This window comes from Homalodisca vitripennis, chromosome 1, assembly GCF_021130785.1.
Source record: "Homalodisca vitripennis isolate AUS2020 chromosome 1, UT_GWSS_2.1, whole genome shotgun sequence".
In the NCBI taxonomy this organism is placed as follows: Eukaryota; Metazoa; Arthropoda; class Insecta; order Hemiptera; family Cicadellidae; genus Homalodisca; species Homalodisca vitripennis.
The window spans coordinates 149353132-149369340 of NC_060207.1; the positions used below are offsets into that span (position 1 = coordinate 149353132).

A 16209-nucleotide genomic window follows, 5' to 3' on the forward strand; every position below is an offset into this window, starting at 1 on the left:
GTACTGCCACTTGAATTATCTAGGGTAGTTAACATGGCCAAGACCAAGCTTTTGGCAGGAGAAGTGGTAAGATTGCAGCTCTGCCAGAAGTTGACATAAAATCGCATATAAGATTTCTTGGATTGACAGTAGATGAGTCTCTCTCTCTTGGACACATCATGTGATTACCTGTGTAAAGAGTTAAACTCTGGCCTCTTTGTTACCAAATAAATTCACGAAATCAGTGATTTAAACACATAAAAAACAACTTATTATGCCCTTTTTGAGTCCCATCTAAGATATGGAATCCCTATCTTTGGCCACCAACTCACAAAGACTCCTTCTAATCCAGAAGAAAGTACCCTAAAAAGCCTGAGATCCAAGAACAACATTACTGTCGTGGAGGATTCAAGGGATCGTATTATGACAATTATAGCCATGCACATCCAGGAAATGATCCTGTTTGCTGAAAGGAATAAACTATCTAAGGGAGCAAACATAAACCTCTAACACTCAACACGGTAGCAATTGCATCCTGTCTGCCCACCATATCTAAATATATATGAAGAAGTCGTCATAAGTGGGACGCAATCTGTATAACTTACTAACACCAGAGATCAAGACACAGAAGAGAAAGAATCTGAAGTCTGTGCTGAACAGAGGGTTGGTGACGAGACCGCTCTACACGCTAGAAGTTTTACACTGGAACGAACAATGATACACAAACATGGACAGTTTTTACATTGTACCTTTATTTACAATGCAGAATTTTGATACCAATACATTTTTCTATAAAATTGTTAATAAAGTAGTTTTGACTTTGACTCATTACGTTCTTCGGGAGGACAACAACCATTGTTGCACACCAATGGTTGTGTGGTTGCACGATGAAATACAACTCCACTTGAGAAAACTAGTTTCACTTTTAACGTTCTATAACTTTATTATTTGTCATTTCTATCTATTGAAACCTAATATTGTTTTGTTCAGAAGGACGATAGCAATAGGTATCAACCTGAAACTCGTATTTTGCCATGCTGGCTCCTAACTTCACAATTACCAAATTAGCTATTAACTTTGCTTCTACTATCTGTATTACACTACTGATCAAGCACTGTAAAATGATATTTTATAACATTTAAACGTAAACAGATGTTTCAACCAATTTGTCGAACTTTAGGTGAAGGTGTTAACGGCTGTTTAGTGTCAGTTACATTTGGATTATAACGTTTAAATACTACCATAGTTTTCGGGATTCAAAATATTCCAGGTAACTTTTCTAATCTTTCTCTTCATGTGATTCTTCCTCAGATTTCAACGAATATTTTACAAAACCGAATTAGTTTAATAATTGGTAACCTGCTTCACACGCTTGGTATAATGTCTTGTACGAGTACTTTAGTTTTGGTTGCTTTAAATGTTAATAAAATAATTATCATTTTGAGCATTAGTGGGTAACAGTATTGTAAAATTTAGCGTTTTACTAAACACATTTTATATTGAAGTTGTATACATTACTGATATTCACTTAAAAGAGTATAATTATATTGAACAGAATTAAACAAAGTGAAAGTTAGAGACCATCCTTAGTTAACAAAATAAATATTGATCATAACTTAATAATCTACTTCTAATTATTCCTAACTATCATTCTCACTCCCACATCTCATCCTATTAAGAAAACTGCAACACTGTAATACGAGGCGTGTTCAGAAAGTAAGTACCATTTCATTCTACTGCCGCCGTAAGGCTCCAATCGGTGTTCCGCGTATGCGCACTAGTCGTCCTTGTTCACTGGTTATCGACTCACACCGTTTTAGTCGTTAACGTTGTGTTTTCAGTTTTCTCTGGATTTTGAAAATGTTTAAAACCGTTATTGATCCTGCCGAGAGTGAGATTCGTTGTGTAATAAGATTTTTGAAAGCAAGGAATGTGAAACTGACTGAAATTTACCGTCAACTTCAAGATGTTTACGGGGAGGACATGATGAGTGAAGGAATGGGGAGAAGGTTGGGTTAGAATTTTCAATGGCGGTCGAACAAATGTGCATAATAAGAATCGGAGCGGTCGGCCTTCTCTCGTCACCAATGTTCTGGTAAGGGCAGTTGACGAAAAAATCCAAGGGAACAGACGTTTCACTATGACAACGCTATCTGACGTTTTTAACAAATTTCACGCACTCTTTTGTACAAAATTATTACGGACCGCTTAGGTTACCTCATGCTGTGTTCCCTACGGGTTCCATAAATTCTCACTGACGTGCACAAAACCAAGAAACTCGGAAGTGCTTTGACTTTTCTCACACTGTACAGTGATAATGGTAAGGATTGTTTAAACAAAATTGTGACAGGTGATGAAACTTGGGTACGTCATGTCACACCAGAATCCAAACAATGGCGACAAACGTAATCCCCGGATAACCAAACATTCAAGATGACAATATCTGCACAAAAGATCACGTGCACTGACTTTTGTTTGCACTGACATATGGATCGGAAGATGTTTTTCTGATTGATTTTCTCCCAAGAGGTGAAACCATTAATACGGCAAGGTTTAGGGAAACCTTAAGAAAACTAAGGCGGGCAATTCAAAACAAATGGAGAGGAATGCTCACTCAGTAACGGAATTGTGTTGCCTTATGACAATGCTCGGCCCCATTACCGCTGGTGACACTCAAACATTGGTTTGACAATTTAGTTGGGGGCAGTTCAATCACCTGCCCTACAGCCCGGACTTGGCACTGTCTGATTACCACTTGTTCCTGCACATGCCGGAAGCGCGAGCTAGGGGGGCAACGCTTTAAAACCGACGATGAAAAGAAAACTGCCGTGTAGTCGTGGCTACATTCGTTGGCGGGAACCTTTTACGAATAAGGTATAGACAGATTGATCACCCGCTACGAAACGTGTTTGAACATCGGCGGAAACTATGTCAAAAATATTTTAAGGTTTGGGCTTTCATGTTGAAGTAAAATTGTTTTACTTGTTTTTTTTACGGTACTTACTTTCTGAACACGCCTTGTATTCTATTGATACAGTAATCAGCCATTGACTTGCCCAAATAACACCAATAAGGTCTTTGAACATATTAACACATTTTTAGCACTTCAATGCCATTATAATTTAATTGATCACTCATAGGTTTAGCATCACTTTAGCTTTATTAGGCATCAACAAGAAGAAAGTATTACAACTACCCATAATTCTCCGCAATGGCCAAATTCATCAACATTTATATTATATGTATGTTGTTTTATTGTACCAATATACTTTCATTGCTGGAAGAAAGTAGTTGTTGCTGGTCTCCAGCTTATTCAGTATATATTTAGATACAAAGTGGACTCTTGAACCTCATAGCCAGGCAATACCACCTGGCCAGTGGCGGTTTTTCCATTTGAGCACATGAGCACGTGAGCTCCCTAGGGTAAAAAATATAATTAAAATACTTTCTTATTGAATCCACAACATAAATAACATTCAGTTAATACGGAGTAAACGAATTATTAACAACAATGACGCGTTAAAAACGCGAAGCGAATCGAGCAGAGACGCGCGGACAGTGCAGGTGCGGTGAGCTGCCTGGCATCTAAGCGGGGATAGGCGAGGGGCATGCGGGGGGAAGCGGTGGAAGGAGGGTCTCATATAACAGCGTGAGTGCACGAGCCAGTAGTGCGACAGCTAGTCGCAGCTGATGTATACATAACCTCGTTTCGTTTGCGTCTCCGCTGTGTGAATGTCGTAATGACCGCTGTTTGTGAATATGTGTCTCTTTTGTGTTTGTGTTTTGTTACAGAGATTTGTATGTGAGTGTTTTGTAATATTTTATTATTCATTTGATTATTATGGCAGTGACAGTAACTGAACTTAAAGAACTTAGGTTTTCTAACTTATCTCTCGAAAAAAAGGTTGAAATTAAAGTAAGTGGAAAACCGATCCCCCAACTTAACATTGTTCACATAACCAAAAGTAAGAATAGAGACTTTAAGAGGGGAATTCAATCAAAACGTATATACCAGAACCCGTGGATTTGCGGATATGAACAAAGCAATAGATTTTATTGCCTCCCCTGTTTACTTTTTTCGAAGCAAAACTGGTGAATCTAACTGGGTAAAATATGGGGTTGCTGATCTTTCCCATTTGCAATCAAAAATCAGAAAACATGAATGTTCTCAGTCACACTTAAAACTCAGTTTGGAATTTAATATTTTGGGCAAGTTAGACATTCGAACAGCAGCTAGACTGTGCTTACAGGGAAAATATTAAAAAGCACAACAAACAGGTTACTAAAAATCGTTATGTGCTTTCCAAACTAATTGATTGTATTATTTTTATGGGGCGTTTGAGTTAGCACACTCAGAGGCCATCGTGAGCAAGATGATTCTTCAAATCCTGGCGTTTTTAGGGGACTAGTAAATTTCTCAGCAGAATTTTATGCTTCATTGAAAGAACATCTGGACAATGCAACAGTGTTTAAAGGTACATCTAAAAGTATCCAAAACGAATTGCTTGATTGCATGCTTGACGTTTTGCCAGGACAACATAAAACAAGAGATAAAAACTACTAGGTTTTTATCGTTGATCGCTGATGAAACTACTGACATTTCATCAACATTTCAATTAGTCATAGTTTTCTGCTATGTCTTGCCTGATGGCCAACCTGTAGAACGATTTTGGCAGTTTGTTTCAACCCACTGGTCACGATGCTGACTCAATAGCTAGATGTATTAAAAGTGCAATACAAAGTGTTGTAGACGATCCAAGCAAACTTATATCACAAAAGCTATGATGGCGCTAGTGTAATGAGTGGACATCATGCAGGGGTACAGACTCTTGTTAAGCAAATGTATCCCCACGCAGTTTATGTTCATCGCTATGCATACCAACTGAATTTGGTAGTTGGACAGGCTACAAGCCAAAACCAACAAGTGAGAATTTTTTTTTCAAATTTGAGTGATTTGACCAACTTCTTTAGCAATTCTCCACAAAGAGTTGCAGTTTTAGACACAATAGTTGGCAGAAGAATCCCTCGTGCTTCCGCAACTAGATGGAACTTCAAGAGCCGTACGGTCAACACTGTGTATGAATACAGAGAAGATTTAATTGCTTGCATGGAGGAAATAGAGGCCTCATCACATCAAGCAATCACTATCACCAAAGCAGGGGCAATCAGACGTATGTTAGAAGATCCCAACTTTATATTTTGGCTCGCAGTGTTCCATAAAATCATGCCCCATGTTGACATTTTGTATAATCAACTACAGCTTACATACACCGATGCTGTGCGAACAAAGAAAAATGTCGAAACATTTATTGAATGCATCGAAAAAGAAAGGCAAAACATGGATAGTGTCAAAATTGATGTTGATCAACTACCTATGCCTGTGAAAAGAGCCCGAACGTGATGAAAATATTCATGTGACGAGGACAATTGCCGCAAAAGAGGTGTGTGATGTTATTTCCAATCAAATAAAAGAGAGATACTCTTTTTTGACACACTCACCATTCAGCGGTTTCTCTGTTTGATTCAAAAAAGTTCATGCACTATGAGAAAACGTTTTCCCATTCAACTTTTGGAAGAAACAGTGCAGGTGTATTCATTTTTACACAAAGAACGATTGAAAACAGAACTTTCAGTGATCTACAAACGAAAAGATTTTTCAAGTCATGAACGGGACTGTGCCGTTGTTACAGTTCGTTATTGAGAATGGCTTACAGACTTCATTTTCAGAAACTCACAAACTTTTGACCATTGTTTCTACCATCCCTATGACTACTGCGGAGGCGGAAACGGTGCTTTTTCGACCTTAAAACGCATCAAGACATTTTGAGAAGTACCATGGGGCAAGAAAGACTAACAGCATTGGCTATGTTGTCTGTGGAAAAGGGTATGATCAGGAGTATACCTAACTTTTAATGAGCGTGTAATCGATGTTTTTGCTAGGCAAAAAGAAAGAAGGATGGACTTCAACTTTAAAAACTGTACATGAACTAATCATCTTACAAAGAGTGTTTTTGGAGAAAAACTGTGTATAAAAATGCTGAACTATGATTTCATGAAACATTTAGTTAATTTTCAATTAGCCCTATTTAACCTATTTTCAAAGTTACTTATAACCTTACATTTTTCTTTGTATCAATAAAAATAAGATTGTATTTACATTCTCTTTCTTTTATTTGCATTTTCATAAACATTTTGTTAGCCAAATAAACCAATAAATCAGTTATATTTGCTAACTACTTTCTGGGCTATAAGCAATTATTAAAATGCAAGTAGTCAAATATGTTGCAAATTTTAAGGAGTTTCTTTTTACGAATTATTCATTCCACAGCACGAAATAACTCACAGTCTTGTACACCTTTAACAAACAAATCAATTTGGTGTTATAAAGAGCCTAAAAGGACTGAAATATTTTGTTTACTATTATATTTGAGACGATTAACTATGTTGGCGACGTAAGTTAATTATCTAATCCTACTGTTATTTTCTTGTGTGCACCCCCAGTGACCACTTATCAGGAGCCGCCACTGCACCTGGCAGCAACACAACCCAAGGGAATAATATTTCTATATTTGTTTTGTTGGAAGAAAGTAGTTTGTTGCTGGTCTCCAGCTTATTCAGTATATATTTTAGATACAAAGTGGACTCTTGAACCTCATAGCCAGGCAATACCACCTGGCAGCAACACAACCCAAGGGAATAATATTTTCTATTTGTTTTGTTGGAAGAAAGTTGTTGTTGCTGGTCTCCAGCTTATTCAGTATATATTTAGATACAAAGTGGACTCTTGAACCTCATAGCCAGGCAATACCACCTGGCAGCAACACAACCCAAGGGAATAATATTTTCTATTTGTTTTGTTGGAAGAAAGTAGTTGTTGCTGGTCTCCAGCTTATTCAGTATATATTTAGATACAAAGTGGACTCTTGAACCTCATAGCCAGGCAATACCACCTGGCAGCAACACAACCCAAGGGAATAATATTTTCTATTTGTTTTGTTGGAAGAAAGTAGTTGTTGCTGGTCTCCAGCTTATTCAGTATATATTTAGATACAAAGTGGACTCTTGAACCTCATAGCCAGGCAATACCACCTGGCAACACATCCCAAGGGAATAATACTTTCTATTTGTTTTGTTGGAAGAGAGTTGTTGTAGCAGGTCTCCAGCTTACTCAGTATATATTTAGATAAAAAGTGGACTCTTGAACCCCATAGCTGCAATGGGATTTTCTGCCTCTGTAATCATTCATTAACAACATTGTTTTGTTATCGAGTATAAGATGATCTATCAAATAATTTTGTTTCATAACAATTTGAATACCTACACTCTGAAATTATAAAACTTGTTCAAAATTAATCGATTCCAGTAGTTGATCAGCTATTTGGGTAAAATAAAACACACACTGTAGCAACTGTTGATTTAATAACTTCTTTACACAAAAGCTATTGAAAAATTTCCATCGAGTTACAGCAAAATTTAAGTACATAATGCATTCTTCCCAAACTATACTGATGAGATTATAGTGGTATACACAAATGTAGTGTTATGCTAGCTAACCATAAAAAGTTATAATATGGTGCCTACCATCATAGTTTTATGCACAATTATTTCCATTGTGTTTACTATTTTTAGTAAATACAAAATGACTGAAACATTGAATAAATAAATATTTTTAAGAGTTTTGTGGACTTTAATAAAATAGGTTAACCACAGTATAAGGCAGTTAAAAAGCCTTTGTAGGCAGTGTTTTAACACACTAATATGTTAAGTACAGTAGATTTCTATAAACAATTTACTAACAAAAATATTGAACTCACAGTTGAGAGCCTGTTACAGGAACACGACAAAACAATTGTAGTTAGAAACAATCAAAATAAAATTTTTAAATAATAAATTAATTGAAATAACACTAAATAATTATGATAATTATTGATTGTTTTTGCTACATGTAGGAGAATAAAGTCTGACCTAATTAACTAACCTAACTAACTGACCTAATTAACTTAGATTCAGTAGGCTCTAGCATACTGAATCTAAGTCAGTGCTTCCAGTTAAGTTTCCAATGGAGCTGTCAGAAATAAGGTAGTTTGAAGTGAAAACATCTAAAATTGTTGTGGCTTTTGTTCATATATGATTATTTATATTGTATTATTTATTTATGATAGCGCTGATCTCATTTATACAATTTTTCTTACAAGAAAGTAACATAAGAACAACCAAATATTTTGTTCTTAAATAAAAAATAAATTCTGTAACTTGATGGATTTTGAAAATGGCTTTTCCTTGAAACACAAAAATGAAAAATGTTCTGGTGCCTCACTATGACTGGGTAAAAAACACCAGTTACAACTCATTCTCCCAAAACGAAAGTTCTATATTTGAATAAAGCTGAAGTGACCATTTCATACATCACTGGAAACTGTATATACCCTGTGGTTGGTTTAATACATGTAATGTAATTACAAATAAGTGTATCCCCCCCCCCCACCCCCCCCCCCCCCCACCCCCCCCCCCCCCCACCCCCCCCCCCCCCCACCCCCCCCCCCCCCCACCCCCCCCCCCCCCCACCCCCCCCACCAATTCAGGAACAGCTTATTTCAAAGATACAAGTGGTAAGAAAGAAAAATAGTTCCTGTACATGCCCTGTAAGGTGCATTGGGATCTGTGCTATTTATGTATCAACATGTTTACTTGAATTAAGAGTTTTGAACTTAAACTTGAAAATAAGCTGACCAGTTTCCCCTCACTACTAATCAGTTGTCTGAGAAACAATAACTGTGGTTGATCATATTATTATTGACAACCATTTTATGAGACAATAACATTTTGTCAGCACTAAAACTGACTACAAATCACCTTAATAATTTTGAAATTATAATAAAACTCAACTTATGCAAACCTAAATCGGATTGAAACCTAACTAAAGATTCATGGCTAGCCTAAATAACTGATTATTGAGCAGCTGTATGTATATAGTTAGGTATTTAACTTGACAGGACTTGTTACCTGTTTGAAGCAAGGAGAAGGATTACGCAGCTGTTCCAGCATGGCCCACTTGACTGTCGCTTGGCAGATATTGGAGTTATATTCTCTGGAGCTCTGGTTTCCGGCCTGCGTACCTCGTGACCTCTCGTAACCTGGCTCGTTGAAATAAGGCTCTGGCACTAGGATCAGTGACTGTATTGATACTAGTACCTGCACAGCATAGATACACATGATTATTGATTTATTCTATTCAGTACAAAATGTGATTTATCTCTTCATATGACAAAGTATACATCCAACCCAATTTGAAACAAACTTTTAACAAAATGCATTTCTAACTCTTGAATGTGATTTATTGTAGTATAAATCACAAGATTATTGACGGTCATTACAGATATTTCTGATAACCAATTTTAAAATCATGTAATAAAATTAAAAATTAACAATATCCAATATTAAAATAATATGGTATTTACACAACAAATCGGCTCCTTCAACCAGTTGCTCATAATTTCTTATTTCTGCTTGTATTATAGTGAATAATCAGATGTCTTGTACAGTTACTACAATAATACAGCTGGATTGTTATAAAATAGACCACATGATCGTAATTTATGAGCTAATAACAATATTATTGGTTATATGCGAAACTTGTGTAAAGAATTTTCATTTATATTTGAATAATGAAAATAGTTGAATTAGTTACGACTTTGCAAAATCAAAGTAGAACTTGTAGTATAACTTTTAGACGATGTTGCTAGTTGTGGATTTTCTATTGTGGACATATCATATATAATAAAACTGAAGTATCCTAGTTTAAAAAGTTTTAACTCAGAATTAAAATATCTTTTATGGACCTCTAGAAATATATAAACTAATACATATAATTTAGGTGCATAAACACTTAAACATGTCTTTAATTTACTATTACTTTATAAAAAAAATTTGACCTGAGCAATTACAAAAAATAAAACTTTTCATAGTATAAAATTTTATACAGCCTATATATCAGTTTTGTACCATACTCAAATAAACGCACAAACACAAACGCGCAACACACGCACGTCATATGCAATAATTCCAAAAAAACTTAGCAATATAACCAAATTTAAGTTATAGCTGTCATGAAAAACATTCAATGGTATTTAATTTAGGAGAATCATTTTCAATTGGGGATAGAGTTGCTGACTCGCCTGTAGGAAACTGGAGGTGTGAGCGTTCCATTTCTCCTCCGGGCGACCATGCCAGGTGTTGAGAACGCTGAGACACACTTTGCCGTCATTGTATAGGTTAGGATTGAAGCGTATCGTGTGGTGGCCTGTTGTCTCTAGGTTAATTAGCATAGGGGAGTTGGGGTAGTCGGGTGGGAAGTACACATCTAGCTCGAAGCAACCGTTGGCATACGGTGTCTCCGCTGGTCCGGTTATCAACACCTAAACAACCATAATTACGTAAAAGTGCATCTTAATGATATTTCTCAATAAAATATAGATTCAATACATAAATAAACATAATCAAAACTCTCATAACTATTTATGACAAAGAAAGTATGGTACCTTCATAATGTCTAATCGGTCGGCGTCGCACCGGACAAACACAGAACTGCTGAATGACAGTGGTAGTGACGTGGACAGAGTGACTGTTTCCTGAGCCAGCCGTTTAACTCGTGCTGGGTGACTCCGATCACCTCCCGCTCGCACGTTCGACTCAAAGTGGTAAGACACAACAAACTGGAACCCATTGCCGTCACTAGCTTCTGTGATCATCTCGTACGTCTCAAACTGCAATGGCTTCATCACTTCCAGGTACCTAACAGTACAATTTAGAGTCTCAATGCAATCACATAGTTTACCAATCAATAAAAGAACTAGTTTTTAGCTTGACTCTTAGATATGTTTTGTACAGTAACCAAATTGCTAATGTAATTAACTCTTTAAACATTATTTGTGAGCAGTGAATTTTTTTGTCAAGTGTGATTTCAATGTTATATTTCTTCAAACAAAAAAACTTGTGTCCTACAAATACACCTTACAATGGTGTTACATTTTTTAACCAGTAGTACTGGCAGTAGTAACAAGAAGGGAGTGTATAATGTCTCTGATAAGATACACGCTAGGCCCCAAGAGAAATGGGGTAAGGGAGTCATGAGTGTGTTATGAAGAGAGTGTCAAAAATGAAGAAGATGGGAGTAGAGGATGGAAGGAGATACATAAGTGGAAAGCAGACTTGGTGAAATAGAACACAAGTTTACTGAGCAAGGTTAAACTTAAAAATATAACTGAGTAAAACAGTACAGATGTCAAAAAAGATAATTACTCAAGAAACTAAATTTTTCATGAATTCTGTCATCACTAAAAAAATGAGAACATTGCAGACTTAGTTAAATTATAGTTCAGTAATTAGTAAATGAAACCTAATAAAGTATGTTTTATTCTTGAGAATAACATACTACACAAAAAAAAAAACGAATTGATATACCACTGGATATTACTCTTTCATAATGATGACAATATAATATTTGATTACCTTTCCTCCAGGGATTTCTTAGATGGCAGTTCTAGATCATGTCCATGTCCACTCTCAGAGTCCGATTCACTGTCATATACCAGCCTGTCTGTGGCCGACTGGAACAGATTAAAAGAGCATGAGCATCATTTATGAAGGAGACATCGTTTAACAATAAAAGTAAGAGGATTATCTGTTATATAACATTAGAGAACCATTGATGATAAAATGCGGTGAGTATAGACTGTGTCAGTTTACACGGTTGAATGGTCTTTACACGTTACACAATAATATCTTAATACCTGTTATATTGTTATATCTGTATAATACCACTGAAATATAACATGCTCAGATACCCTCTGTGTCTTTGGCAACAATGTTAATTGGTTTTCAAATGGATCTAAGTACTCTTCACATGCAAGACATACACAAAATACAGATTATCAGTCTTTACATGTGTAGCATACAAAAAGTCTATTTAATTTTTGAAATAAAATTTTTATAATTTAAATGTGATGAACAAGTTTTGTTTTAAAGATGCCTTATATTGATAGGAGTACACCACAGCATGTGTTGCATCAGACTTTGTTTATAGCTTATTTTATTCTTGAGATGTTCTTCGGACAGACGGGCAGTCAGAGAGGAAAGAAATTTGTACAGCCTCCAGGAAAACAGGAGAGAAAATATGTCACCCTAATAAGTGATTGATTTCAATGATGCTCAGTCACATCCCATAGACAGACATGCAACTTCATTGAACTAATTATTGTTAATACAGGAATGAAGTTTTAAGAAAAACTGTTTGAGTCTACAGATAAAACCGTTCTTAAGATATCTTGTGGATAATAAAGCTATATATAGGCTCAGTCAAACACAATGGTGAGACATGCACCATCATCAAACTCTATCTTGTCTGCATACAAATAGACAGATATAACAGAGTATCAAAGGATCCAATATACAGTAACAAAAGTGTTACCAACCAATTCACGAAATATATTATTATTATTATTAGCATCTTACTAGATGCTAGAATAATTAATATATTCCTATGTGGTTATATGTATCTAGGAGTTGTTCTAAACAATAAGCATGGAATTTTCACAGAGAAAACATTATAACCACGACAATAAAAGCTCTTGTAAAAAAAGACTTGATATAAATGGAGATTAAAACCCAAGATGATATATTGGATCTATAGAGCCATCAAAAAATCACTGGTCACATATGCAGCTCTTGTGTGGTGGCCGAAGTAGAGTAAAACACAAGCTGAGGCTAGTAAGTGTTAGTATTACCAGGGCAATGAGGTCCTGTGGCACTGAAAGTGGTCATAAGATTCACTACTCTGGGAATAATTGCAATGAAGTTACTGGCTATAAAGTTTATAATGCCTACTCCCTCAGAAGGACACATAATAAACAAAGAACCTTTAGATGCGGAAATATTAACAAACCGTGTCAAAGTGTGTTTTGAAGTTTTATACTGTTGGTTCACACCTGGACTCAAGGCCAGGGTTTTGTGTGTATGGGACAGGAGGCCAGACTGGTGGATTTTCTTTTAGGAAAATTTACCATATTTTTCCAACCAGAAGTCATGGCAATTGAGTCTTGCGCCAAAAGCCTCATACGAGATGAACCCATGTCACACAGGGCACCATGTCATAAAGGCATTTCTAGGAATGAAACAATGGACACCCTTGCCAAGATAGTCTTTCAAAGCCAGGTAAGGCATTAGCTAGGCTGTGTAGTAGCCTTCTCCTCCTTCTCAAGCTCTTGTAAATGCCTGGGAAACCAGGATCAGACCTGAGACTTAGAAAACAGGAAATAATTTGGGGCTTATGTGTTGATCCCAAAGGACGTTAGAGAATATAAGCCCACAAATCTAATTGGTTTTAACAGAAGTCTCAAATTAAAGGGTTAAAGACAAGTAAGTAAGGCACAAAGGTTCAACAACTCTAATTTTGATTATTTAAATTCATTTTTATCTATTTAATCAGACATTCTAGTACCAATAAACAAATTCAAAACAACTCTCAACATTTTGAGGGCTGCGATCAAATTTTTAATTTTTGCAAAGATATAAAATGCCTGCACAAAGTCTACCTTAATGCACATATGTCCATCACCACTGCCTTTTCTTGTTGCTAACACGCATACATGTAGTATTCAACATACTTGCAGCTTAAAAGATCTAATACGTTCCACAAATTACAACCCAAATTGCAACAAACCTGAACCAGGTTGGCAGTCTCTTGTATATCTGGGATGAGTAAGGCCAATCCTTCATCTGACTCAAGTCCACCACCACCGGTATCGTCATGTTGCTGCTTACTCGAACTGCCTGAAACTCGTACCACCTTCTTCTGACTCTGACTCTTGGGTTTGTTTATCCTGAAAAATGATCCAATTTAATCTATTAGCAATTAAAGTTAAAACTTTCAAACAATAATCAAAGATTGTAAAGGATTATTACTTAACAGATTTTTATTGAACATTAATAGCATACAACCAACCTTAATAAAGATTAAAAAACTTCAAATGATACAAAACATTTCATAGAACAGGAATCTTTGCCAAGTAGTGCCTTTTTAATCATCAGAATAATCTTTATTCAACTATTTCATACAGTGAGCAAGAATAGTGTCATAATACTTAAAAAACAGTGAATTTGGTATAAATAGCAATAACAGGGCAATATATTATTTTTTAAGAGATCTAAAAACTACAAACAGACACTGGACTCTCAGAAAAAACAGTGTATATATATATATATATATATATATATATATATATATATATATATATATATATAATTTAACACTTATTTAGAGAAATTATTGCACAATTATTGGTTTCATAAAATTCGGAGAAAGAATAAAATAGTAAATTTATTAAATGATCTATCACATCTAGATCTGATCAAAAGTTTTACTTTGAACATTTTAGTTTTTATAGAAGAATTGCAAAATATGTTGAGTTACAGTCACATTATTTTTTGTCTTGTGTTATATTGATGAGTATAATATTTAATTCAATATCATTCGCTCGAGTTTTTACAAATAATATGGTTTTATAAATTATGCACTGTCATGCTTTTTAATTATGGAATTTATTTTTCATGAAATCATTCCAATTTAATTTTACAAGAATGCATATTACTTCGATCTGAACAACCAACATTAGTGTAAATGTTTTACTGATGTAGACAAAAATACTGAAAATAATGATGATTTTCAGTAGAATTAATGTAAGTGAGAATAGAGTTGGAAAGTTAGAGACTGATAATATTTCATGAATAGTTAACTTCATAAGTGTGCAGACTCGCATTTTCTTCCAAGACTAATCTACAGTAACTCTGACTCTACTTGTAAATCACTAAGGTGGCATCTTACTTCAATCTTGATGCGTATGTGTCTACAACGTTTTTCATTTTGAGTAGTAGACATACTGCAGACAGCTGCAGGGTGGCCTGTCTTGATCTCGGCAAGAGCAGTGACACCAACTGGCTGTTCTGGGCAATGGCACGCAACAGCTGTAGCACACTGCGATAGAGAGGAATATGCCTCGCCATATCTAGCACTGCAATACAAATATACACATCTCTGTTTATGTTATTCCTTACTTCTTTTTTTAATAGCTCACATTTCAGTTTTACAGTCCTCCCTGATCTCTTCTGCATTTTGTTTATTTACATTGGAAAATTGTGATATCATTAGTAGTTCTATTGTTTAATACAGCCCATCAGGTTTCCAATGTATTGGTTTAGGCCATCTCCAGATGGACTACAAGGGGCCTGACAGAAGAGGACAAGGCCACTGTTTTAACCCTTCCCACACCGTAGACAGATATATCAAAATGGTACACTTTGACCAAAACGCCAAACACGAGTATTTTCGATATTATACATTGTGTTTCTTGGAGTGTTTTTTAGTACACAAAAGACCTTTGAAATGGCAGGTCCCTTGCCTGTCACAGGCACAGCTGATAAAGAAGTATTTATACACAACCTTCACTCCGCGGCAGGGGGAGGGAAGTGCCCTTTGCAGTTCACCCACCTGCTTGTCTGTTCTGTGTGTCCTACAGAGCCATAATCAAATATATCCTGTCTGCCCCGATGATAAGATGACAGACCTTATCTTTGGAACCTTAGATAAGGAAATGCTCTAATAACCTACCAACATATTTATTTCACTAATATAAACAGGATATTTTATTGACGTCATCATATTATTTAAACAATCCAATTTAATTAATATTCTAAATTGATCTCAAATTTCTAATCTCCTTATACTGTATATAGTGCTCTGTGCTAGTGTTTGATTTACTGGCTAGCAATTAACAGCTAATGTGTATCAACAATGATGATGAATAAACTGTTTCTTATTTCATAAATTTCTTTTTCAGACATGAACATGAGCTGATTTCAAGATGCTGATTAATTCTTTTACGAGCACTGTCTCAATTTAAAATTTGCACCTAAAGGAGTTTTGAACATTATGTCAGGGCATGTGATGGTGGACTGCCAAGTAAGACTGATATGAGCAATTTCCAGGTGTATACTTACTGTACTATCTTTTAATTGCAATTCTGTTTGTCCTTCAATATGTTTAATTATTTTATGTGTTATAATGGCAGAAGAATGTCAGTGACAAATCGCTAATGTTGCATGTAATCAAGTTACAGCACAAAATGCGTTCATTCTCAATGTTGAAGGAAAAAAAAACATTTTCAAAAAGTAATTTTC

General features: G+C 35.6%; 1 protein-coding gene across 1 annotated transcript in view; it reads right to left on the bottom strand.

Moving 5' to 3' along the window:
* Positions 1-8937: 8937 nt before the first annotated feature.
* Positions 8938-16209, bottom strand: part of LOC124353611 (baculoviral IAP repeat-containing protein 6-like) — a 183889-nt gene continuing 176617 nt past the window's right edge. The window contains 6 exon segments of the mRNA XM_046803533.1: positions 8938-9171; positions 10155-10394; positions 10518-10770; positions 11488-11585; positions 13697-13856; positions 14858-15044. Of these exon segments, the coding sequence (XP_046659489.1) occupies positions 8953-9171; positions 10155-10394; positions 10518-10770; positions 11488-11585; positions 13697-13856; positions 14858-15044 (1157 nt within the window). The 3' untranslated portion in view covers positions 8938-8952.